We start from the raw sequence: 24,245 nt of genomic DNA on the forward strand, positions 1-24,245 counted from the left end.
TCTGTCATCGCTGAATAACAGTTGTGACGGGACAATTGAAGCCATGCTAGAGGATCAACTGTTTGTGGAATTTGTGACCAACGGACTACTTTTGGAGTGGGAGAAAAGACAGAACTGGAAATACATTTCTTCCCGGAGGATGCAGCCAGAATCTACAGGGAGTATGACAGCGGAGCCAGATTCCAGAGCTCTACATGTCCACAGATGCTTCAACTGTGGATGGGAGACACATTTGAAACGCAACTGTCCAGGAGTGAAGAAGGGACAGGGGCAAAAGACACAAGCTGAAGGCATTCAAAACAGGAACCAGTTCCAGCAGACAATGTGTAAGCAGGGGATGATTCCAAAAGTAAGCAATAACAGCCAGGAGTGGGATTATAGGTAGCGGAGTGGTGTAACACATGTGTTTTAATAAGAATGTGTTTCTGTCCATGTCCGAGACTGAAAGGGAGGCAGTATCTCTAGCTGGCAGCATGAAACAGCAAATTCAGGCTGAGGGCCAAGTTCATTTGGAAAGCTTGGGTAAAACTGTAAAAGCACTGTTTGTACCAAAACTAGACAGTGACCTACTATTTGTAGCTAAGTTGACAGAGCAAGTCATGTTTACTGGTGGAAAAGTTGGTTTTATTTATTTATTGTTTTACAGAAGGGGTGCTGTGTACTACAGGAACTTTAAGTAGGGGGAGGGGAGTTATTGGTTTGTTTGGGGTCTTATTTTTATTATGTGTTTTGTGTTTTTTATCTTGTATTTTTAGATTGTGATCCCCCCTGAGATCTACGGATGAAGGGCTATATACAATTATTGCTATTACTAGATTTTGAATATGCCTAAAGTGTCTGGAACTGCCACATGTGCACAGACCAGGATATCATAAACTCCCACTCCCACACAAAGAATGCATACACTTGTGTCATAGAAGATCGGGGCATGCAAACTTTAAATCCATCAATTGCATAAATGTCAGCTTTATGGTGATTGGTAGTGGGAGCAACTTCCACTGTGTGTGTATCAAACCTGAGATTCCCCACACCCCACAACAGCTGCCTGGCTTCCTAGTCAGCTCTCAGACCCTTCTTTAGTCACAGGGGCAGGGGAGACAGCCAGCCAAGCAGGAGGTTCAAGACTGCGGTCAAATGTCTATCTAGCTGCACTTGAGGCTATTTGAGAGAAAGGGGAAACATGTAGAAGCACCTGCCTATGTAAGAGGCTGGCTGAAAGCCAGGAACAAGTGGAATCTCAAGCTCCTATATAGCCTCCCAATCGCAGCTGCTCCCTTGCTCAAGCAGCAGCCCGGTTCTGAGCTCTGACCAGCCTGACCTGGGGAATGGACATAATGTTCTGAATGTTCCTATTCAGAAAGTTGAGTCAGATAAGCCGCCATCTCCCACCTCCAATTCCCAATCTGTAAAATGGGGACAATAAACACATGACTCACAGAAATGTTGTGATATTATTTTCCCATCAGTTGCTATCAGCTTCAAAATAGTGAATAAAACTGTACTCACTGACTAGACTCAGTCTGAGCTCCCCACTGTTCCACACTCAGGTGGGCCACGCAGCCCAACAAGCAGAGTTTCAAACCTTGAATTGCAAAGTGGTTGGCAGCAAACGCCTTGACTTGAGAATATATACGATTCAGCAAAACTTGGTGAATTAGCAAATTTTGAATTCTATATACAGTATATCATCTATTATAGGAAGCACAATTAAATTTCTTAATAGCATTTGTAAATTAATGACCATCAATTACACTAACTTAAAAAACAACAACAACAACAACAACAACAACACCCTTGCAGAAGGGAGCCTTACTTTTGCTTCTGAAGTTGGTTCCAAAAAGCACAAGCGGTTTCCGAGCCCCTCAGCTGCCAGGCAGAACTTGCGCTGCTCTTTGTGGATGTTGGCAACGCACTGAAGCACTACTTCATCATCCTGTCAGGGAACACGAGAGCCATGTGAGAAAAGACCAAATACCTGCAAGGTTTAGCTCAGTGATAGATTGGCTACATTTCTGCGGGTCTCAGAAAAACGCGTTTGTTTAAAAATGGTAACATGCATGCATTTTTCATTCAGAAGATTAGAACAGGGGTGGGCAAGCAGCAGCCCCTAGGGGTGTATTCTTATGTGGCTGAATTTCAAAAACTTTCTGCAAGTGACCAGTTCGGACCACTGGCAATAGTAACCCATCTCTCCCCTGGCTGCCAGCTGGCAGAGGAGGAAAAAGAGAGAGCAGGAGAAGAGGGGCGATGTGGTGCCACCATCCTCCCCAACAGTGGCATCACTGCCACCTACTGGGATGGGACAGGGCAGCAGCGAGGTCAAGGCTCTATGGGTGCCCCAGCGGGGGCATTGGGTGGGCTTTGACAGAGTGTTAGCACCTGCATAAGCAATAGCAATATCACAGTTGAGAGGGCAGTGCCATGGCACCACGCCCTGCACTGTCCACTCCTGGGAAGAAGAAAAGGGGGTGGGGGGAGAGAGAGAGGGGGGGGAGAGAGAGATATGGGTGGCTTCACCCTCTTTTGGCTCTGGTTCCCCTGTCTTCAGCTCCACTCATACAACGAAGGGTAAGTTTAGATCAGGCATCCCCAAACTTCGGCCCTCCAGATGTTTTGGACTACAACTCCCATCATCCCTGACCACTGGTCCTGTTAGCTAGGGATCATGGGAGTTGTAGGCCAAAACATCTGGAGGGCCGCAGTTTGGGGATGCCTGGTTTAGATTAATGAACCCCTTCACATGTTTCCTCTCCAGAGTTGCCTCAAACCATGGCTTAGAATCTCGCTTCCCCTGAACCCTCCCACACTTTCCATTTTTAGCAAACCATAATTTGCTGCCGCTGGAAAAATATACTGTCCAAGCTCCTTGCCACTTGGGTTGCCCTCCCCAGCTGCCACTGAGACTCTCTGCGCTGCCAGGAGGTCAGGAAGAGGAGGAGCCGGCATCCCAACTCTATCTTCCAAACTAGCTAAAATCGAGCCACAACAGAGAGAGCCCCCTTCTCCAATCCCAGTTCCCACCCTTAAGCCCACCACCCCAATTTCTTCCTCCTCATCTATCAGGGTCTGCCAACCCAAGTCCAAGCCCAATAGCATTGCAGGGCTCATGACAATTGGACATGGGGAACCTTATCATAGTACTTTCATTACTTTTATTATTTCAAAATCCCCAATCCAGGTCTTCCCAGTAAAGCCAAGAAGAATCAAGCTAAAAGTCTATTGGGATTGTTTGTTAATCAAGTGTAGTAAGTTGACATTTCTTATATCAGTCAAGGGACATGGCTAGTGTTGTCTTTATATGTAAAGGTAAAGGTAAAGGGGCCCCTGACCATTAGGTCCAGTCGTGACTGACTCTGGGGTTGCGGTGCTCATCTCACGTTATTGCCCGAGGGAGCCGGCGTACAGCTTCCAGGTCATGTGGCCAGCATGCCAAAGCCGCTTCTGGTGAACCAGAGCAGCACACGAAAACGCTGTTTACCTTCCCGCTGCAGCAGTACCTATTTATCTACCTGCACTTTGACATGCTTTCAAACTGGTTGGCAGGAGCAGGGACTGAGCAATGGGAGCTCACCCCATCGTGGGGATTCGAACCGCCAACCTTCTGATCGGCAAGCCCTAGGCTCTGTGGTTTAACCCACAGTGGCACCCGTGTCCCGTCTTTATATGTACAATGTGCAAATACCATCACAGCTAGCCCAATGTTTACATGGCACCAAGTCTGTATACATTCCTAAATAAAAACCTTAAGAACAGTCTTGCTGGATTAGAGGAAAGGCCAATCCAGTCCAGCATCTTGTTCATACAGTAGATAACCAGATGCATATGGAGAGCCCACAAGCAGGACACTCTTCACTTGTTGTTCCCATCATGTGATATTTGGAGCCATATTGCCTCCAACAGCAAAGATAGAGCATAGCCATCATAGCTAGTGTTGCTTCCCGGAATGGATGACAGGAAACGGCGTGTGACTGAGTATGTGTAAAAGTACAAAGTATGGTACAAAGGTAAAACTGATTTACATTGCTCTGCTCATGTCTGCCTCTGGTTCCACCTCCCACTGGCATGTGGGCATCAGAAACTTGTCCAGAAGGAAGTGCAACCGTCAGGTTGGAAAAGCTCCCTCACTCCTGATATATATTTTGTACATTTTACAGATTGTCAATAATCTAGCACTCTTTCTTAAATAGCTCCTTCCTACCCACCACCCACCTTTTTGCAGTTAAAAATTCGTTCCTGTTTACCCTAGCTGTTATGGTGGTGTGAGCCACAGACTCGCAGCTTGTGACATCATGGTGATAGCCAAATCTAATGTTGGAAAGCAGAGCAGAGCAGTGTATCAGAACAGATCTTTCTAATGTAGCTGGCATACGTTTCCTTACTTAAGACACTCTCAAATAGGTTTTGCAAGTAGAGGAAAAGAAAACCAATTACAGTCGCTCTTAACATAAATTAGATGTTATTTCTTCAGGTTCTGCATGTTATCAAATCCTCTTGTGTGGGTTTTATCTTTTTTTTGCAATTATCTGACTTTTAGAAGACATCTGAAGGCAGCACTGTTTAGGGAAGTTTTTAATGTTTGAAGTTTTTAATATTCTGTTGGGAGCCGCCCAGAGTGGGGAAACCCAGCCAGATGGGCAGGGTATAAATAATAAATCATCATCATCATCATCATCACCACCACCACCACCACAACCACCATCATTTACCAGTGTTCTGTTCTCACATATTTGTTCTCTCTCAGCACCTGTACTAAAACTGTTTCCACCATTTCATTTCATTTCATTACACACACACACACACACACACGTCTGATTGGGTAGTAATAGTTCAACTACCACACAAGCTTCTAAAACTAGTGGGGGGGGAGCACTATCTTCCCAAAAGTACATGGATCTTCCCAATGGCTTTGAATGTTCTTTAACAATGATTGAAGGAATGGGAGACACTAGCCCTCCCTCTTCAAGTCAGGTGGGGTGTGGGAATGAGTGTGCTAGTTCCACCCCATTGTCATTCTCTGAGAAAATCAGAGTTCTAAAGTGTGTTGGGAGCTGCACAAGTAAAACAGGGCTTTCATTGAGAGAAGTATGACAAAATAGCAATTAAATGATCAACTATTAGGTTTTCCAGAAAGAGGGAGAAATATGAGGGTTTCTGTGGTGGGTAGCATGGCCGTGAAAAATAGTCTTGGGCTTCTGAAGAAGTGATGGAAATAAGGGAGACTGCAGCAGAAATTTGGAATCAAATCAAGAAAAGAGGAAGAATCTTGCCAGTCTTTCATCTAAAGCTAAGGAAGCCAGAAGGTCCACCTGCAAAACTAACAACATTCAGGCCACATGAAGATTGAGGGAAATTTTAGCATGCTAGAGCGTCAATAGGTTTGCTGTAGAAAAAGCTTATAAAATGGGTGGTCCCAGGAGAGCCCACAAAAGGAAGTTATCCTCAGCTCAGTTAATAAAGATGTGGGGTGCATGTGACTGGATTTTCCTCCTTTTTTATATATATGGGTATTAAACTTTTTCAGAACAATGGCTTTCTTCTTTGGGCTCTTGCAAACCAACCAATGGGTGTGTTGTGAGGCTTTGGTCAGATTGGAACTGGATGGAGGAGCTGTGTGTGTATACAAAGGTCTCAAGTCTGTTGACTAGAGAGCAGGAAGGAACCACTCACTTGGGTCAATGTAGACTAGAGGACAACCAATGCAGGTTTGCATTCTGTCTTGAGCACTGGGTCCAGCTAGGGGGCAAGGTTCTAGGGACAACAGATCACATGACTATGGTACTAATATTAGCTCAGGATGCATTGTCAGGTCAAGCTAAGGTCAGGTTCCAATTAATGCAGGGTCAGAAAAAAGCAGAGGATAAGTTCCAGATTAGTAAAGCAGAGGTCAAATTCCAAAGGGTAAACCAGCAAGGTGGACAGCACCCTGGGTAGCTCCAAGAGATGCCTGGGCTGGACGTTATGACAAGGCAGGCTTGAATGTTCTTTCAACCACTATGTAAACCCAGACTGAACCTTAAATGGGACTACAGCTTCCAGGGAGCAGCTAGACTTATTCTAGATGACTGGAGCTTCAAAGCTCAAAGAGGCCCAGCCTGCTTTATTAGTCATTGACTCTGGTGGATTGATGAAGCTGATGGTTGGGCCACTGTGCAGGGTCTTGTGAAACTGAGGAATGCAATGCAACCTCTTCAGGCTAGAAAGTCACTGGCATTACGGGCTACTGGTGCTGAGACTCCCGAGGAAACAGGAGCATCATAGACTGGCTCTGAGGACAAATCCTCCTCCTAGTCTGATATTTTATACATGTTGTCTTCTCTTCTCCTGAGAAATCAGAGTCCTGAATCATGACACCTTGCTGTTCTTCGCTTTTTGTTCTGCGCTTTGTGACCAGACCTGGCCTAGCTCACTTCCCAAAGTGGAGACTTTTGGGGTATGGTACTTTTGGAAGTTTTCAAGATGGAAGAAGGATGTGCTCCTTTGGCAACAATATGCAGCTACTTCAGATATGATGGTGGGCTCCTTCTCATAATCTTTGAAGAAGCCTTACTCTTTTGCAATGAAACAGTACACTGGTATTTGGTATGGTAAGTTAAGATAAAACCAGGAATTGCCAGTAACTGAACATTCACCAGCTCATTTAACTTCTCTTTAGCAGGGTCTCCACGAGTATTATTGATGTTTTTATTCAAAACATCCAATTCACTTTCCACAGAGGAATCTAAATACTAAGCAATATCTAAAGTGGTAAAAATTTGTTCTAACGCAGGACTGAATCCTTTAATTTTTTTACGTGTGTTATCCTAATCTTCAAAGCTGCAAACACTCTAGTGATATATTTCCAATGCATATATTCTAATTAAAATGTGTCCCTTTTATAATTTCCCCAAAGTGTGATAAATATAGTATTTAAATGATTTTGTCAGCTGGGTGCCAGTAATCAAAGCACACGCTGCTTGGAAAAAAAGAAGGGGAATAAAGCAGAATTTGAAACCTACCTAAGGATTTCTTTTTTTTTTTTTATGGGCAGGCAGCACTGGCAATTTAAGGGTATCTTTCAGCTCTCAAAAAGCGCTTGATTCCTTTTGGGGGGAGGTTATGTATAACCTGGTTTAAGCAGATTATTGTATGCCTAGGGAAAGAGGTTTTGTGGTATTCCTTGTTATTTTCTGCCATAGATAGTCTTTGCTATGTCAAAAAATTCCTGTTTTCTGCATGGAGCACACCTACTCATTTATACATAGGTATAGCTATAACTGAATAAATATACACAGACAGCCTTATGCTGTTTTCCATCTATCTAATATCATCTCCTCTGACTTGCAGAAGTTCTCCAGGGTCTTGGACAGGGGTCTTTCCAGAACCTACTGTTTGTTTGTTTTTAACTTAACATAATGTATATACTGTTTGCTTGACGGAAAACCTCTAAGCAGTTTAGAAAGAGCAGCCTAAATTATTCATTAAAAACACTGATAAAAGCAAACATTAAAAACAAGCTTGTTGTTGTTGTTTAGTCGTTTAGTCGTGTCCGACTCTTCGTGACCCCATGGACCAACAAGCTTATGTAATATTTTATCAGCATCCGGTTCTATTTAACAGGAGATGCCAAGGACTGAACTTGGCTCTACCACCGAGCTATGGACTCTTAATAACAGCAAAATAATAAAATCTAGATAAACATAATGTAGCTAAAAAGCTATTTAACCACAAAGTTCACAGAGATAAACATGTAATTCAAAATGTATGTAATGTATATAAACATTGTTCCCATGTATCCTGAAATGCTAAAGAAAACTACCCATGTCCTTGACATTACCTAACACTTCTAGAGTTTTTGCCTAACAAAGGAATTGTGATGAATGAACCAAGAGTACATTGCCGAAACACTCCGAGCCCTTTTTGGAGCTTTTGGCTTATGCATGACCAGCTACCAATTGGCCAATATATTTTCCGCAGCTGGGACAGCAGTGTCAAAGCACTCCACTTATTGTACCAGAATAGTTTCAACTTTGTTCAGCCTGTTTACCTGTGGGAACCCACTTTCTTTCTGTAAACTGTGGTCTGATGTACACCGAGAGTTTCTGAAATTAGGCCCTGAATACTAGCCTCCCCCCATGGTGACCTTAAAATAACATTAGAAGAGTCTGCTGCATCAGGCCCAGAGCCGTCTTTCCTATTGGGCTTACTGGTGCATTGCGCCAGGGCGCCAGCCTCTCAGGGGCACCCCAGTGAGTGGGGGAAGCTGCATGGCTTTGCCGGCAGCCTCCCCTTTCCCTCCTGTATGCCCACCATCTGGTTGGTGGGCGTGCAGCTTGCCTGCCAAGCTTCCACAGGAGGAGAGCGATCCCTGAAGAGGCTTAGGATGGAAGCTGCGCCCCGCCAACTATATGACTGGCGGGCATGCAGCTTCCTTCCCAAACCCCCGCGGGAGGAGAGCGATCCCCGCAGAGGGTTGGGAAAAGGTCATAAACTCTGGGAAATGGGGGTGGGTGGGGCACTGGGGGATCTTTGCACCACGGCGCCGGATAAGTATGCTTAAGACGGCCCTGATCAGGCCAATGCTCCATCTAGCCTAGGGAATCCCACAAGCCTAAGCACAATGGGACTCTCCCTACCTGTGATTTTCAACAATTGGGAGTCACAGCCAACAGATACTCTTAATCTTGGGAAGTTGCCTTATGCTTAGTCCGATCAATGGTCCATTCTAGCTGAATCTTATTTGCCACTTGCTGCTCTCAAGGGTAATTCTCAGTCATACACAGGGTAATTCTCAGTCATACACACGAGAGATAGAGACACCGCCGGCTTTGAAGGGGCCAGGATCAGTACCTTCTGCTTCCCCTCCCCCCCCCGGGTGGAGTAGGGGTGGTATAGTGCTCACTTTTAACTGCACAAGGTTAAAGGAAGGGAGGCTGTATTCTTTTATATACCATACTTTTCTGTGTATAACACGAGGCTTTTTTATGAAGAAGTTATGTTAAAAATTGGGGGGGCATCTTATATGCGGATAGTGCATAGCGGGGACATTGGATTTGTTGCCGCCACGAGCCGGAGATTGTCAGCGGAGATTGGGCGTGTGATTGGTGGCTGCAGCAAGGGCTGGTGTTGATTGGCTGTCGCTGTGGCAATTGGGCGGGCAATATGCAGCTGCTGGGTGACCTTAGGCTAGTCACACTTCTCTGAAGTCTTTCAGCCTCACTCACCTCACAGAGTGGTTGTTGTGGGGGAGGAAGGGAAAGGACAATCTTACTTGACTACAAGTGACCTCCAAAAAAGACTGTACCAATGCTGCTAGATTCATATTAGCCCCACCATTACACCTGTCTGTACAGTTCCATCTTTCACCATTTAATATAAATTCACATCAAAGTACTTTCTGACGTCTTTATGAATGGCAAAATCTATCCTTCAAAAAATGAAGATTGTTTTATGTTCCCCTAATGCAGCTCTTAAACCTTTAAGTAATTTAATTTCTACAAAACAATTTCAAGTAAAAAAAAAACCTTTTTTTAAGAGTAGGGCACACACACACATACACACAGTGATTTCTGTATGATGAACCTTTTAGATCAATTATTTCTTCTTCATTTGAGATTAGTTGGCTTTTCTAAGTGCAGGCAAAATGTGCCAAAATGCTAAGTTTGTGTCCACTTCAATTTTTGAAGTCCCCAGCTTCTGGCAATTTGTGACTCTAATTATCACTGCCAGAAAATGCTGGGGTCTCTCTCTGCAAGGGCAAGGACTGGAGTTATCCTCCACATACCGGCTGTGGCACACAATTCATCCAAGTGCATGCAAAATGATGTAAAGACTATCCCTGAAACTGTTTTTGTATAATAAATACAAAACATTAAAATGATTTGTATAATTCATAAGAAAAACAAAACTATATTCTTTCCAGAAATTTACAGTACAGAGGAATGATTGGGGATATAAAAAATATTAGCAGCAAAGATTTGGAGCCCCAGGTAGGTGCAATGCAGATGGTAGATCTCTAGGCTCTTCTGGATTGCAGCAGACATAAAGACTACAGATTTTCAAGCTTTCATCAACAAGAGCTTAAAAAACAAAAATAAATCCTTTTTTTTAAAAAAAAAAAGGGGGGGTTGAGATTAGTTTGGATTCTGAAAATAACAGCAAGCTGAATCACATTATTCATATCACAATCATGGTCAGGCAAATTCAATGGTGCAATTAAGTACCTTTCCCGAAAACACCAATTATATCTATATGTACAGAAGACAAGCAACAACCTCAAAAAAAATTACAGGAGGGGAAGGAAGAAGAGGAAAGGGAGAAAGGTAACTTCTTTGTTTTTCTACCTCCATGGGCTCCTGTTTTCCCACCAGTGCCCATTAATTCCTCCCCTCAATGTCCTAACTCATCCCCCTTCCCTCCATCCCAACACTTCCTCAAGTCCCCTTCTCAACCCTGTTTTCATGCTGGATCCATGCCAGAAGTGGCTAGCATGAAAGGTCACCACTACCCATCCTTCAAAAACCAGCTGCCCTGTTCCCCCAGCCCTAGAGGAGGTTAAGAAGAGGCAGAGCCCCTCCTACACAGAAGCAGAATGATAAATGAAAGGAGAGGGGAGTGGGCAGTGAACCATAAAGTACAGGCTTGTAAAGACAAAGGTCTGGCACAAACGTTTTAGGAAAGCTCTCAAACAAGGTCTTAGGTATACCTCCTAGAAGAGGACCTCAGCCTTACAAAGACCACATACCAGTAGGGCAGAGGCCAAAGTAGCTGGAGTACAATAGAAGTCAGAGGTTTCTACATACCGGTATCTGCATGCACGTACACACACCCACACACCCCTCCATCCTCTTTCCAGCCATGCAAGAGGCATTCTCATAGTTCAAGGACACAACCAAGTAGGGGGTGGAGCAGGGCTGTTGAGGGGCAAAGCCTGGGGAAAGCATGTGTGGACTGGGAAGAGGTGTGACTGAGAAGAGCCCCCAGGGCCAGACAGGGAGGTCTGAAGGTCCATGTCTGATATAGAGCTGTGCGTTGGTAGGGCTTGTGAATTACGGTAAATGTATATTCCAGGGAGTTTGGGAAGTGGAAGAAATTCTTGGGGGAGGAATAAGGTGTCCAAATTCAAACAAAGGCAGTGTAGAATGGGGAGATTTGGAATATAGAAAGAGAAAAGTCTACAGTAATTCTGTCTTCTGCACAGCTACATCTATTAAAGGCACAGGACCCTGTCCTCTTCTCTCTCTCTCTCTCTCTCTCTCTCTCTCTCTCTCTCTCTCTCTCTCTCTCTCTCTCTCTCTCTCTCCTCATCTGGCTACCCTGGGCAGGGGGTCTGCTGTGGGATAGGGAGACAAAAGAAACAGTCAGGTGATTGGGCTGAGTTTTACAAAGTGATTTGAATTATCCAGGCAAAGCTTCTACTGTAGGCATCATAATAATCTTTCATAAGGAGAGATCCTCCGGTCAGCAACTACAAATAAGCAATTGCTTACGAAAGGCTCTGCTGACATTTGGCCATTGTACTTGCCTGCTCACTGTTCACACCATAACAATCTTTCACAGGTAGTTACTGTTATAGAAAATTATATGGGGGTGGGGGTGGGAACAGGACACCATTATTAATGAACAGAGAGGGCTGACCGAATTTGACAGCTGCATTAGCATGGCACATGGCAGATGATCTGTACATGACTATAGGCACAAGACTTGAATACATTGCTTCACTTGCAGTATTTTAAAGGGCATGAGGTATCTGTTCTCTTCAATGAAAGACATTTCAATTCTTAACACAGCCGTCTTCCTCAGCACTTACCCTCTCAGTATTCTGCCAAATTCCTTGTTGTGAAATAGCTTGTCCTTTCATCTCAGAGAATGATCTTAGGGCTTCTAAAGCCCCCCTCTGATTTCGAGACAACCATTATCAACCCTCTAAATTAGTCTCACACCTTGGCTGGGGAGAACTTTGCCAGATAAAAGGGGAGTAGTAGCTCAGGGTCCTCCAACTCCCTTTCCCAGTTACACTGAAAAATAAACTTATTCGATAGCAGCATGTTGAAGGCCAAAGTTCAACCTCTATTTGTTCCCCACAAATGTTCCCATTATAATGGCAGTGGTATATGAAGGAACACCTTCTCCTTGGTCTATATGGAGTAGTACTGATCAGAGGAGAATTCCCAAACCTGGTGCCCATCAAACGTTTTGGACTTACTCCCATCATCCCTGCACCTAGGACATGCTGGATGGAGCTGGTGGCAACTGTAGTCCAAAACAGAGTACCAAGTTGGGAAACGCTGGACTAGAGCAGCAATGGACAACTTGTGGGTCTCCAAATGGTTTTGGACTCCAACTTCCATCATCCTGAGCCAGCAAGGCCAATGGTCAGGGATTATGGGAGTTGGAGTCCATCAATATCTGGAGGGTGACAGGTTTCCCATCCCTGGAATGTCTTCCACAACACTGTCGGAAAGGCCAACTTCTCTTCGCTTCAGATTTTGCACCGGCTGAGGTAGACAATGTTCTGTGCATTATCTAGTTTTGTTTAACATCCTTCAATCTCTTTCTCACCATCTGAACTTCTTTCTGCTATGAAAGGTTCACTGAGCAATCTCATGTCCATGTTTCACTGCATAATAGTAATTTGACAATAGATTTTTTTTTATCTCCTTGGGACATACAGTGATACCAGCAATATAACAGATGATCCTCAATCCAAATTTTATTGCCTTTAGGTTTGCATATATGTTTGTAATTCTTGCACTTGTATGTTATACAAATAGATCATTTTACAATTAACTGTATCAAATACTATGGAAATTTATCTTATTGTCCTGACTCCTACCCAACACACACACACTTAGCCAGGTACAGGCTCAGCAGCAGACCCAGTGCTCAGGAGTCATGATGATTCAGGAGTTGGGCAAGAAGTTCAGAACTGGAAGGAAGCAACAAAGATGTCCCAACAAGTTTCCCTACCCCTCTTGCCAAGCCTTAAAAGTTGAGGTGTGACATGTTCACTCACAGACTCTTCCGGCTTGTGGAAATACTGGGATTGTAAGCACACACTACTTTAAGGCAGGTGAGTTTGCTCCCATCTGTGAAGGTGGTGCCTCCTGCTCAGGTTCCTGTTTAGGTACTGCAGCCTCCTGTTCAGCCCCCCCCCCCCCCCCGCTTGATCAATGTCTTCCTCAGTCACCACACAGGCTTCCAACTCCAGAAGAATATTGAAGGGAAGAGCAGGCATCTCTGCTCTCCCCTTCTAAAGTGGTTGAAATCAGAGTAGAAAAGGGAGATTACCCTGCTCCTCTAACCCAAGTTTCACCAGTTCAGCTACCCCTCTCCACAATGCTTCTTCCACCTTTGTCAGAGCCTGCCACCCCAGAACAATCCTGACAGTGCTGTAGGGCTCATGACAGTTTGGGGGGGGGATCATGCACTATTAGATCAGGATTGCTGTTGGTCCAGGATAAGCTATATTACATTCATATTCAATGGCCTTTCCCCCCTTTATGACATTTAAGATAAACAAAGAGTGTACATTCAAAGTTCAATGAGAAAGCATATAAAAGTGCAGTCCATAATTCTTAGAAAAATAATGGGACTTGCCAACAAACCCTGGCACTTACAGAACAAAGGAAACAGATCTGAACGCGTCATTTTTTTTTCATTTACAATATCTGTTCACAATATTCTAAATTAATGTGGTTTATGCAAAGGCAAGCTCTGTACATTGGGATGTTCTCATAGATTCCTATGAGGTAGTGTAATTTATATGTAGGAAGGAATAAAGGATGGAAATAAAAAAGAGAAGCAGACCCCCCCCCCATTTTCTGGTGTCTTAAAAAATACAGTCAAAAACAAGAGACAACAAAGGGTGCCGAATATGTTGGTACGGTAGAAAGATATAATAAAGCATTTGCCATTCCTGCCAACACTTTCTACTGAGATGGTAGTGCCACACCCACTCAACCAAGCATGGGGAATCTCCAGCCCATAGGCTTTTGAACCTGACTTCCATTATCATCCCACGCCTTCACACAGCACCTGAAGACTAATTGCAGCATGAGGGGGGGGGTTGGGGGGGAGAGGTGGCCACTAGGTAGGGATGCTTAACCCTTCCCTTTCCGTGAACTGCATGTGCATGTCCATGTAGCAATTAAGCTGAGTATTAAAAAAAAGTTCTATTTCTGTGAATGTGGCTAATTTTCTAAGCCTAATTGGCTCATTAGGAGGGAAAGAGAAGGGAGGAAGAAGGGAGAGAGAGATAAGGAGAAGGGAGATTTAAACAACTGTGCGTATGTAGGGAGGCATATGGTTGTGTGTGAATGGGAGTAGGTGGATGGACTTAAATGGTTCTACCCATGTAATTAACATAGCATGTGGATTTACCCTAACTCCCCATTCTTTTCATTCTGCTTTCTAGCAGGTTAGTGATTTCCTAATGCATGGCAAAATGTTTGTAGACTGTGGAAGAAATAGATGGGGCTTCTTGACTTTCTCATAGAGGGGGAATTACTGATTTATTGGTATGTGACTGTTTTCGTTTACTTTGGGTACAGAACATTATATTGCACCTAATTCCTGGTGCATTGATAGTTCAATGAAAGTCTCATTAAATGGATTTTGCTATAAGACTTTTGAGTCTTTTTTAAAAGAATTAAAAACTATTCATGTGGGTTTTTGTTTTTTAAGCCAACCTTATTGTACTTGAATCTGAAATACAGCATTTGAATAAAACATTTTTTTAAAAAAAATATTCAGCTGGTATTTATGGGAAGCTGATATTTCAATACCACTTGCCTTAAAAATGTACTTGATTTCAGGATCCATAAAAGTATGTGCTTTCCTAAAGAGGTTGCGGTAATAGTGGCACCATCCATTTTTTAAATAAAATGATGTTTTCCCTGTAAGATGGGACTAAGGCAGGTCATACATGGGTAAGCTTTTATAGATCATCATGACATATCATGGTCTAACAGGAGAGGGTGGTTTATTGATGGTGTAACAAACACCAAATCCTAATGGATTGTGTGATTTTTATCCTTGGGTATAGAGTTGTAAAATATTCTAACTCTATGCACAGAATCTACATATTATGCAAATTCAAGAAGCAGTGGGGGGGTAGTTCCTCCTTACATCCTCATTTATATTGCCAGCGTTGCTGGGATACATGTTAGCCAATGCAAGGCTGTATTAAGCGGAATAACAAATGATTCCAACTCTACTTCGTTGACAATTATTTCACATGAGCCATCAAAAGAAGTGAACAGATTCTCGTTATTATAGGCCTGGGTTAAAAAGAAACACTACAATGGCTATTAGTGAGATAATATGCATTCCAAAATATACACAACATAGTATGAAAACTGCATGCTGAATCTGGACCATACAAAGAAGTGGAAATATGTGTAAGGCTACAAATACAAATTATTAAAAGCAGCAATGTTGCACTTAAGAGACTCAGATTAATAAATTCTGCTTAGCTACAAGCTTACAGTCGAAACAAAATAAAAAAAATTCCTTCCAGTAGCACCTTAGAGACCAACTAAGTTTGTCATTGGTATGAGCTTCCATGTGCATGCACACTTCTTCAGAAGTTTACAGTAATTTGCAGTCATTTCGGGTACAAAGAGAATATAAAAGTCAAAACTATTTTTGTTCTAAATGTTTTCCTACTATTACAAGAACTATAAGGAATATGTTGAATCAGGAAATTGGAGCTAACTACAACCAGACAATGGAGATTGCTCCTAATTTTCAGAATTCAGTATACTGTCAACTGTTACTTGGACATTTTTCCCCTATGGAAAAAAGAATTGTAGTTGTAGCTTTTATAGTTTTCATTAAAAACTACTTTAAAGTTACCTGAATACTGCAGTGCCGGGGGGGGGGGGGCGCACCTGGCTGGCAGGATTATGACATCACACTATTATGATACCACACCGCTCCCCTCCAGAGGTGAGAAAGAGAGAAAGAGATAAGAACTGCTGTCTCTCCATTCTCAAAAATTCTGATGTGTCAATACCTTAGTAGCCTACAAAACATGGCTCCTCTGCTCCACTCTCTTGGCCTCAGAGGTTACCAGTAGGCAAATGCTGAAGGACAACGCCAAGGATGAGGGCAGGAAGTGTCAGCTGAATGATTCCGGTCCTACAGGGACACCATGCTATTCGCCACTTTGAACACCTTTCAGAGCTAAAAGGCAGGGTATAGGTGTTTTAAACAAATGAACAATTTGCTGCTGCAGTATATGGGAGCCTTTGGAACCTCTTCTCTTCTGCCCGAAACAGTATCAGTGGGTACTTGCCACCACCTGGATGAATTAAATTCTTCCTCCTGCTCAGAGTGATTTCAGGTTAGGTTATTTTGCCAGTGGTTACCTGTGATTCCTAGCAAAAGAGGAGCGCCTCTCCCACACAAGTTGAAACATGTTTCATTTGGGCTGAAGAATAAAAAATAAGCAAAACATAAAACAATGGGGAAATGGTTACACCTCTCCCCCAGCATTTCAGTTTCATTCTGAATAGATGTGTTTTGATCATTGGGTTGACGCTGGTACCCAATGGTGGATTTAGGGAGGTTCCTCCTGCTTCAATTCATCCAAAATATGGGCGCCCAAACTGAAGAGCTCTGCTCCACACAGTAATAAATTATACGTCCATATGACGTAATGCTATGGAAGTGCCATAGTTCTGGGGCAGAGCATCTGTTTTGTAAGCAGAAAGTCAAAGGTCCAATCCCTGTCATCTCCAGGTAGGAATGGGAATTCTTCTTCTTCTTTGGCTATCACTCATAGCCGAGTAAGATTGTCTTCCATAAACATGATTTTAACTATGGGTCCGTAAGTGACTGTGGAGGCCAATTCTGGATCCACACATCCTTCCACAGTGGGGACATTGGTTTCCAGACAGGAGTTGATCATGGTGTGGATTTTCCAAGTGTGCCTTCCTCTTAGCACGTTTCTCCCCTGCATCCTGAGATCGAGTTTCTTCAAAGCCCATGACACCTTTGGTAAAGGCTGTTCTCCAACTGGAGCGCTCGCAGGACAGTGTTTCCCACTTGTCAGTGTTTTTTTAAGATTCGCCTTGAGACAGTCTTTAAACCTCTTTTGTTGACCACCAGCATTACGCTTTCCATTTTTAAGTTCAGAATAGAGTAGTTGCTTTGAACTGGGAATATTCAGTCTGGAAGGTTGCTGTCATTCAGTACTGTCTGCAGACAGTACTGAGCTAGATGAACCAATGGTCTGATCCATTGTAAAGCAGCTTGCTGTGTTCTCTATAAAAGGGCTTTTGGAGCAAAGCCTGATAACAAATTCCAAGAGGATGGGACAGGGCAAAACTTTTTTGTGTGTTTGTGTGTGAGACTACCATACTACTGCAGCCTAACAGAATGAGGCCTACTCTTATGGGAAGATGTTGGGATTCATGCACCAGACTTGACTGCCCTGTACCTGAAGCTCTTCTGTGGTCCCATCGACAGTAGTGGTTTAATTCAGCAGAACATTGTGCCATCTTTCCCTTTAAAGACCATATTCTCTCTCTCTCTCTCTCTCTCTCTCTCTCTCTCTCTCTCTCACACACACACACACACACACACACACACACACACCCACCGTCATTGGAATGACTACTGTAAAATAAAATAAAAAAGGCTCTAGGCAAGAGGCCAATGTGTAACTGCTGGAAAGTCCCAAAGGATTTCCTCCTCTAATTTTCAATCATTGGCTGTGATGAGGAGATTGCAATAAGCTGTTTCCTTAGATGCCAACTTAGAGCTTCTTACCATCTGCCAGTAAATAGTTTTGGCAACCAGCCTGTTGCTCAGTGTTTACTCACTGATGCCAATACTAGGCATCTGCTCATTGTATGGCAAAGACTTAGTGCTGTGACAAAACTAGTTACTAAATTTCGCAAAAGTTTTCTTCTCCTGTGAAAGAAGCTTCTGTTTCTTGCAAAGAAGCTAGAAAACTACATACTGCACATTCAGCCACCTGATGTGCTGGGCGTTTCTTTCTTTCTATCCATATCTTTGCAGCCTCCCTGGTTGCTCTTGCTTCCTGATTAAAAAAAAACCCATTGGCAGGAATTACCATATGATGTCTTCCCTGAGCTTTAATTGAAGTGCAGGAAACCAAGGAGGCTGGCTACCAAGCACCTAAGGACAGCACATTGGCTGATTTTCTTTTTGAAGGGAAGATATACCTTTTACCTTAAATGAAATAAAAAATTCTGGCTGAGAATTTTTAAAAGTAAAAAATATTTTATTTAAAAAAATAGCAGTGAACAGCTGTTCCATGCAGACAGCCTCTCCAGCTGCCCCACTCTGTCTCACGATAGGATCAGTCCTGGTAACCTATATATCGTTTTTACTCTTCCTCTCCCTTGCCATTTTTAATATTGATTATTACATTAACTATTACCAACTAAGATTTATCTATTTGGCTTTAATAAAAATTGAGACCATGATACTTCAGATACCTACTTCAAATTATTTGTTTTGAAGAATTGATGCTTTTGAATTATGGTGCTGGAGAAGACTCTTGAGAGTCCCATGGACTGCAAGAAGATCAAACCTATCCATTCTGAAGGAAATCTGCCCTGAGTGCTTACTGGAAGGACAGATCCTGACGCTGAGGCTCCAATACTCTGGCCACTTCATGAGAAGAGGACTCCCTGGAAAAGACCCTGATGTTGGGACAGATGGAGGACACTAGGAGAAGGGGACGGCAGAGGATGAGAGGGTTGGACAGTGTTCTCAAAGCTAACAACATGAGTTTGACCAAGCTGCGGGAGACAGTGGAAGACAGGAGTGCCTGGTGTGCTATGGTCCATGGGGTCACGAAGAGTCGGACACGACTAAACGACTAAAGAACAACAAGAAACTCAATGTGGTATATGTGGCACTCTCCCAGCTTATCCTCACTGTATCCTCACTGATACAATGACTGGTCCAAGATAATCTAGAGAGCTTTATGAGAAAGTTCAGATTGGGATCTGGGTCTCCTGAATCCTACTTCAACACTCTAACCACTACATCACACTGGCTCTTCTGAGACAAGATACCTTTTAAAACAACAACATTTACTTCCAAGCAGACATAATTAGCAGTGGTGTGCTAGGCATCTGTTTCATGCAATATAACCACATTTCAATATGAAGAGAACATTACAATGACTCAGAAAAGTTGTTAAAATAGCTTCATTATGGAAGTATAATATAATAAAGCCCAGATGTATGGAAGATTTCAATAGCTCTTCAAATTCAAGGCCTATTCAAATGACTAGGATTGTAAGAGAAATCAGCAATTATAATTGATCAGCCAGCGGAAGCAGGATGAGAAAAGGGCTGATAGAATATAAAACCAGTGTGAATTTTCATGATGTAACAAGGGGTAGGATGTGACCTTCAAGAAGAAGAAAAACCCACCACAAATATTTTGCAGTTGATCAAAATCTATGTTCCATAATAATCATGGATTTTATTTTATTATTTGCATATCTAACACTTCCCACCCCATCTCCGATCCCAACTGAACCTTCAGTCTTCATTTTGGTGGTGTCATTTAAGCAGACCCTCAAAGACCCTCAAAGACCAACATACAAACATGGAACCTGTGAAGTAGTCCTCAGTATACAATGGAATAAGCTGGAGGTCCACCATGCAAGATTGCTGTTATGAAGATGGACACAAGGACTGGGATCCAAAGTGCCACACTTGATTTCCCCCTCTGGGCAGCTAAAAAGTATCCTAAGCAGCATTCCCCCCCCCCCCCATGTGGTTCAAATACCTGCTGCTAAAACGAAAAATTGGCTGTCTCCATTTTAGGTCACATGGAAGCACTTTCCATGCACAAAGCCTTTATTGATCTCGTATGGCTACTAACCCCTTCATGGATCAATGCCTTGTCGTGGCGAAGGGGCTTGAATAACTCAGAGAAGCTATGAGCTATGCCATGCAGGGCCACCCAAGATGGACAGGTCATAGTGGAGAGTTTTGACTAAACGTGATCCACCTGGAGAAGGAACTGGCAAGCCACTCCAGTATCCCTGCCAAGAAAACTCCATGGATAAAGACAACAGGCATATAAAAGTTATGACGCTGGAAGATGAGCCCCTCAGGTCGGAAGGCGTCCAACATGCTACTGAGGAAGAGCGGAGGACAAGTACAAGTAGATTCAGAGCTGATGAAGCGGCTGGGCCAAAGCCGAAAGGACGCTCAGTTGCAGATATGCCTGGAAGCGAAAGGAAAGTCCGATGCTGTAAAGAAAAATATTGCATAGGAACCTGGAATGTAAGAACCATGAATGGAGGTAAGCTGGATGTGGTCAAAAATGAGATGACAAGAATAAATATTGACATCCTGGGCATCAGTGAACTAAAATGGAAGGGAATGGGCGAATTCAGTTCGGGTGACTATCATATCTACTACTGTGGGCAAGAATCCCGTAGTAGAAATGGAGTGGCCCTCATAGTCAACAAAAGAGTGGCAAAAGCTGTAATGGGATGCAATCTCAAAAATGACAGAATGATCTCGATACGAATCCAAGGCAGACCTTTTAACATCACAGTAATCCAAGTTTATGCACCAACTACTGATGCCGAAGAAAGTGAAATTGACCAATTCTATGAAGACTTACAACACCTTCTAGAAATGACACCAAAGAAGGATGTTCTTCTCATTACAGGGGATTGGAATGCTAAAGTAGGGAATCAAGAGATAAAAGGAACAACTGGCAAGTTTGGCCTTGGAGTTCAAAATGAAGCAGGGAAAAGGCTAATAGAGTTCTGTCAAGAGAACAAGCTGGTCATCACAAACACTCTCTTCCAACAACACAAGAGACGACTCTACACATGGATATCACCAAATGGGCAGCATCGAAATCAGATTGATTATATTCTCTGCAGCCAAAGATGGAGAAGCTCTATACAGTCAGCAAAAACAAGACCTGGAGCTGACTGTAACTCAGATCATCAGCTTCTTATAGCAAAATTCCAGCTTAAACTGAAGAAAGTAGGAAAAACCACTGGGCCAGTAAGATACAATCTGAATCAAATCCCTTATGAATACACAGTGGAAGTGAGGAACAGGTTTAAGGATTTAGATTTGGTGGACAGAGTGCCTGAAGAACTATGGATGGAGGCTCGTAACATTATACAGGAGGCAGCAACGAAAACCATCCCAAGGAAAAGGAAATGCAAGAAAGCAAAATGGCTGTCCAACGAGGCCTTACAAATAGCGGAGGAGAGGAGGCAAGCAAAATGCAAGGGAGATAGGGAAAGATACAGGAAACTGAATGCAGATTTCCAAAAAACAAGCAAGGAGAGACAAGAGGGTCTTCTTAAATGAGCAATGCAAAGAAATAGAGGAAAACAATAGAATGGGGAAAACCAGAGATCTGTTCAAGAAAATTGGAGATATGAAAGGAACATTTCGTACAAAGATTACCATAATCAAGGACAAAAGTGGTAAGGACCTAACAGAAGCAGAAGACATCAAGAAGAGGTGGCAAGAATTCACAGAGGAATTATACCAGAAAGATATGGAGGTCTCGTACACCCCAGGTAGTGTGGTTGCTGACCTTGAGCCAGACATCTTGGAGAGTGAAGTCAAATGGGCCTTAGAAAGCACTGCTAATAACAAGGCCAGTGGAAGTGATGATATTCCAGCTGAACTATTTAAAATTTTAAAAGATGGTGCTGTTAAGGTGCTACACCCAATATGCCAGCAAGTTTGGAAAACTCAGCAATGGCCAGAGGATTGGAGAAGATCAGTCTACATCCCAATTCCAAAGAAGGGCAGTGCCAAAGAATGCTCCAACTACCGCACAATTGCGCTCATTTCACACGCTAGCAAGGTTATGCTTAAAATTCTACAAGGCAGGCTTAGGCAGTATGTGGACCGAGAACTCCCAGAAGTGCAAGCTGGATTTCGAAGGGGCAGAGGAACCAGAGACCAAATAGCAAACATGCGCTGGATTATGGAGAAAGCTAGAGAGTTCCAGAAAAACGTCTACTTCTGCTTCATTGACTATGCAAAAGCCTTTGACTGTGTCGACCACAGCAAACTTTGGCAAGTTCTTAAAGAAATGGGAGTGCCTGATCACCTCATCTGTCTCCTGAGAAATCTCTATGTGGGACAAGAAGCTACAGTTAGAACTGGATATGGAACAACTGATTGGTTCAAAATTGGGAAAGGAGTACGACAAGGTTGTATATTGTCTCCCTGCTTATTTAACTTATATGCAGAATTCATCATGCGAAAGGCCGGACTAGATGAATCCCAAGCCGGAATTAAGATTGCCGGAAGAAATATCAACAACCTCAGATATGCAGATGACACAACCTTGAAGGCAGAAAGCGAGGAGGAATTAAAGAACCTTTTAATGAGGGTGAAAGAGGAGAGTGCAAAATATGGTCTGAAGCTCAACATCAAAAAAACCAAGATCATGGCCACTGGTCCCATCACCTCCTGGCAAATAGAAGGGGAAGAAATGGCGGCAGTAAGAGATTTTACTTTCTTGGGCTCCTTGATCACTGCAGATGGTGACAGCAGTCACGAAATTAAAAGACGCCTGCTTCTTGGGAGAAAAGCAATGACAAACCTAGACAGCATCTTAAAAAGCAGAGACACCACCTTGCCGACAAAGGTCCGTATAGTTAAAGCTATGGATTTCCCAGTAGTGATGTATGGAAGTGAGAGCTGGACCATAAAGAAGGCTGATCGCCAAAGAATTGATGCTTTTGAATTATGGTGCTGGAGGAGACTCTTGAGAGTCCCATGGACTGCAAGAAGATCAAACCTATCCATTCTTCAGGAAATCAGCCCTGAGTGCTCCCTGGAAGGACAGATCGTGAAGCTGAGGCTCCAATACTTTGGCCACCTCATGAGAAGAGAAGAATCCTTGGAAAAGACCCTGATGTTGGGAAAGATTGAGGGCACTAGGAGAAGGGGACGACAGAGGACAAGATGGTTGGACAGTGTTCTCGAAGCTACGAACATGAGTTTGACCAAACTGCGGGAGGCAGTGCAAGACAGGAGTGCCTGGCGTGCTATGGTCCATGGGGTCACGAAGAGTCGGACACGACTAAACGACTAAACAACAACAACAACAACAATGGCTACTAAAGATAGTGAAGCATATTGCAAATTAGAAGAACATATAACTATGATCAACAGAAGTACTAGCACCCTTTGAGAGGTAGGGAGATTCTAGTTGGAGTGGTGAACCTTTTCTGATGTCAACATGAGTTCCTTGCACAAGCACATCTAAGGGAAAGCTCATCAATTGACAACTACAACCTCAAACTCACAGAGCTTTCATATCAGTTCAAACATATATTAGTTGAATCCTGAAATATTGACTGCTGCACATGTACACAAAATTCAGCTGTACAATACAAGCTACATAGTTTATTATAATGAATGCTTTACCAATCCTGTTCAAATAACATAGGATGCATGCTTCTAAGGGTTGAATCAAATACTGTACCATAAATGACACTGACCACTCACAATATTGCATTCCCCACAGAGCCTTTCAACGGGAACACAAAGGTTTTCTCACTTACCCAATAGGCCTACTCTGAGTCTCTTCCCAAGCCACAGTTGCTTTTTGGCTTTCAGCAACACATATACATAGGGAGGGAGTTGCTACATGTCACATGAGGGCTGTGTGGACAGGAATGAAGATTTATAGTAGTAGAATCTGGACCCGTTCCAAGCCCAGAATTTATTTATGACCCTGGCTATTCTCAGACATTTTAAACATGCATAAGATGGCTTGGATCCATAGTTGCCTTTGCATAAACAGAAAGGCTACTTCAGTTGTGGAAGTGTGTTTGATCAAGCAGAATCCTGCTGGATGGAGGATGAAAGCTATTTTTGCCAATTCTCCCTATGGCCTCTATGCCATTTCCCATGCCGTTCTGAAGAGCCCCCAACTCTCTAGATAAGATTTAGGTAAAGGGTCCCCTGACCATTAGGTCCAGTCGTGACCGACTCTGGGATTGCGCGCTCATCTCGCATTATTGGCCGAGGGAGCCGGCGTATAGCTTCCAGGTCATGTGGCCAGCATGACAAAGCCGCTTCTGGCAAACCAGAGCAGCACATGGAAACGCCGTTTACCTTCCCGCTGTAGTGGTTCCTATTTATCTACTTGCATTTTGACGTGCTTTCGAACTGCTAGGTTGGCAGGAGCTGGGACCAAGCAACAGGAGCTCACCCCGTCAGGGATTCAAACCGCCGACCTTCTGATCAGCAAACCCTAGGCTCAGT

The 24,245-nt window shown here is 43.3% G+C and overlaps 1 protein-coding gene across 3 annotated transcripts in view; it reads right to left on the bottom strand.

The window, feature by feature from the left end:
• RYR3 (ryanodine receptor 3) overlaps positions 1-24,245 on the bottom strand; it is a 265,417-nt gene that overhangs the window by 223,673 nt on the left and 17,499 nt on the right. For all 3 annotated transcript variants that reach the window (XM_088671165.1, XM_060273292.2, XM_088671174.1), the window contains exon 2: positions 1,814-1,933. In XM_088671165.1, coding sequence (XP_088527291.1) covers positions 1,814-1,933 — 120 coding nt within the window. The remainder of the gene's footprint in view (positions 1-1,813; positions 1,934-24,245) is intronic.

Source organism: Zootoca vivipara, chromosome 1 (assembly GCF_965207765.1).
Source record: "Zootoca vivipara chromosome 1, rZooViv2.hap1.1, whole genome shotgun sequence".
In the NCBI taxonomy this organism is placed as follows: domain Eukaryota; kingdom Metazoa; phylum Chordata; class Lepidosauria; order Squamata; family Lacertidae; genus Zootoca; species Zootoca vivipara.